General features: G+C 33.3%; 1 protein-coding gene across 5 annotated transcripts in view; it reads left to right on the forward strand.

Moving 5' to 3' along the window:
• The first annotated feature begins 2,829 nt into the window (after positions 1-2,829).
• LOC108742970 (titin) overlaps positions 2,830-3,297 on the forward strand; it is a 39,780-nt gene continuing 39,312 nt past the window's right edge. For 4 of the 5 annotated variants that reach the window (XM_025976707.1, XM_025976708.1, XM_025976710.1 and 1 more), the window contains exon 1: positions 2,830-2,904. In XM_025976707.1, coding sequence (XP_025832492.1) covers positions 2,862-2,904 — 43 coding nt within the window. In that variant the 5' untranslated portion in view covers positions 2,830-2,861. The remainder of the gene's footprint in view (positions 2,905-3,297) is intronic. The other variant, XM_025976711.1, reaches the window with a different exon arrangement.

Here is a 3,297-nt window from a genome sequence, read left to right on the forward strand (position 1 = left end):
TATATTATTAAAAAAATTTTTATATACTCACATTGCTGTTTTAACATTTAAAAAACAATTGTTTGCAGTATGATTTATATTAACTTTTAACGTTATCCCGAATTTTTGGATTGATTCCGGGTCTTGAATCGTTGTTTTCACTCGATCCTACAGCACACGATTTTGATAAAACTTCTTCTTCGATAAAATGCTTAAGAAGTTTTCGGACCATTTCATTTGGGTCGTTTCTCGTCAAATCCGTAATAAATTCAAGATCTGCCAATGAGATCCAAATATTATAACCTTTGATCAACTCTACCTGAAATTAAAATTAAAAAAGATAGTGCGGACCTTAACAGCAGTAATTCTTAGTAGGTATATTATTTTTATTAATCTTTCCGATTTCATATATTTCCCAATATTTTAACGTAGTTGAAATACCAGATTTACTTCCTTTCTTCGAAGTGCTCTGAAATTCGATATTCTAATGTATTAGTATGTTATACAATGTTTTAGTAACAATGTGAATAATACCTACTTACCGCTTAAGCATAATATTCTTCCTTTATGAGTTTTATTATCTTTCCAGAGAACATCCACAATCATTCACATCGTAAGTTCCTTTCTCCCCACAAATATCCTCTTCTTTAATGACAGAGCTTTCCTGTGTTCCAGGCCAAAAAATTAAAACATATTGTTTAAAAACTAGAAACACTGTTTGATCACAACACTCTCGAACGAAGATTTGAAACGAACTAATGTGTACTCAGAATGCATTTTTACTCGGACTAAAAGTTTTGTTCAGGGTAAGTCAAAACACATGTCGTGAAAAGGTTTTATAATGGAAAATTCCGATGTTTATTGCTATGAATAAATTTTTCCTTAAGACGTAAGCCTTAAAAACTAAGAAAACGTCAAAATGATAAGAAAAGTCCAATAGGATGTGTGCGTGCTCCTTTTTATTGTTTAAAAAGTGCTGCTATATTTGACTGTATTTTATTTAACAAAAGCGTCTACACTGGTTGGAACATAAGATTCAAGTGACTAAAAGTCTTACAAATTCTTATACGTAGGTTCATCCCTTTTGCGAATGTCGGCCGCTACCACCGGCAAACTAGTTTTTATAGACGGCGCAATACTTAAAAGCGGATGCCGACAATCGCTTAACACACGTGCAAATAATATACACATATAATATAGGTAAAAACGGTAGATAATCTAAAGGATGTGGTTTTTTAGATTAGAAAAAAAATATAACTATCCTGTAATAGAAATATTTGGACATTCAACATATTTCCCAGTCTTTCTACAAGACTCGAGTCTCTCAATTTTTCAGTTTTAGCCATTCAGTCTCTCTGTGAAAGACTCGAATCTCTGAATTAACAATTTTATCGTTCGAGTCTCTCATACAGAGACTNAGTACATTACATATACAGTGGACTTCATTTATTACGACTTTGGTTGTAGCGATCATTTTAAATCTAAATCCCTTGAATTTAAAGCATACGATCATTTTAAATCTAAATCCCTTGAATTTAAAACATACTTTCGTACAAAATTCATTTGACTGTAGCGACTTCGGATGTAACATCGAGTTAGGGTGTAATGAGTGTTTTTAATGAATCAATTGGAACAAATCCCTTGCAGGTATAGCGACCGGAGTCGGCTGCCAAAAGACACAAAGTTTTCTTATCTTTTGTTTACATCCACACAGATGGTCTGCAAGTGACCTTTACCATTGTTTATAGATGTTAGTTGTAAGCGTGTACGTTAAACTGGTTCAGTTACAAAGTAATATCCTGAGCAGCAACTGTGTTTGGTAAACTTTTGAATAAGTATGACTCCTAGATGCACTTTACTGTTAAAAATGGTAGAATCGTTTCAAAATTGAAAAATGGTGAAAACAATGTACAGGCCTGACGCTGGAAGCTGGCGGAAATTTTAAAATGGCGTGGATGCGCGGTGGCAAAAGTAGGCAGTTTTAGGTACAACTATTGCAGCCCTCTTTCTTCAATATTCCTATCAAGTGCGTAGATTAAATATTTAAAAGCAGTGATCAATGAGTAAGTAATAGACATACAAACAGAAGAATTAATTGTTGATGTTGGTGACAGTGACAGAGATTCCGATGTTGACAGTGAATGTGAAAACTAACTATAAAACAAAAGCAATAGGTTAATTTTTTCTTTTTGATAAGTCATGTTTTTACATTATTTTCTAGTACGCTGCTGTCCTATCTGTATTAATACTATAATTTACGCCTACTGAAAGCTTATTTGAGTATCGGTTCCAAGTGACTTACCCAAATAGGTCGTAAATGGGCAAGTACCTGCACGACCGCTCGCCACCTTCGTCAGACCTGTACTTTTTGTGAGGGTAGAGGTTATTTACAGTTATTTTTCTTTAGACGAGTTACAATTAACATTAATTACAATATTCTAAATTTTAAGATTAAATTGTACCTTTTTTTCACATTAAAGTTTCATATTTTTCGACTTCTTTCAATCATTAAGGCTGATTCTTACTATCCGTCTAGACGTCGCGACGGCAGGCAACCGTCCGTCAAATGTCCGACAATTTTATGTTGTATTCACATTATACAACAATTGACCGTCAGACTTTTGGTAAATTTTACAAGATTAGTAACACGTTTTCGTCGACATATTTAAGAAATTATTCGTTTAGAGGCACAGTCACGCACCATCATATCAAAATATAATTCTCTCTTGCAATATCGGTAGTGTGAATACACAAAGCTTGTTCTCACTCAGGGTAGGGAGAGTAAAAATTACCGTTTTGAAATCACCTTTTGCTAAATAAAAACCCATACTGTAATTTGTTACTAAAAACAATTTTTCTTCTCGCAGGATACAACCAAATTCATGAAGGCTCATTTGGAACATACCGAGGTTCACACGCACTACGGTGAGTTTCAAATGTTGGCGTTGCCGTATGACAGCTTCCTTATTCGTTATTCGCAAATATTAACATGCCTTTGTGATATGTACAATTTTAACGCAAATCAATTGTTTTTATTAATATTTCATTTATCGTTTAACAGTAATAATATATTTTTACACAGTAACTTTTTGTGTTTGTTTTATTTTGTGTGATGTGTGTTTTAACGATAATTACACTGCAAATGCTAAGTGTGTTACATTGTCACACATTTACGCGTTTTTTCGATGTAGTCATTTTAAACGCACTTCAAGGTGTGACATTTTAAAACACGCTAAAGTGTGATTATGTAACACGCAGTAAATGTGTTTTGTTAACACGTGTTTGGTATAAAATAGGAAATTTGGAAGCGTGTTATAA

The sequence above is a fragment of the Agrilus planipennis genome, unplaced genomic scaffold (genome assembly GCF_000699045.2).
Source record: "Agrilus planipennis isolate EAB-ADULT unplaced genomic scaffold, Apla_2.0 scaffold381, whole genome shotgun sequence".
Classification (NCBI taxonomy): Eukaryota; Metazoa; Arthropoda; class Insecta; order Coleoptera; family Buprestidae; genus Agrilus; species Agrilus planipennis.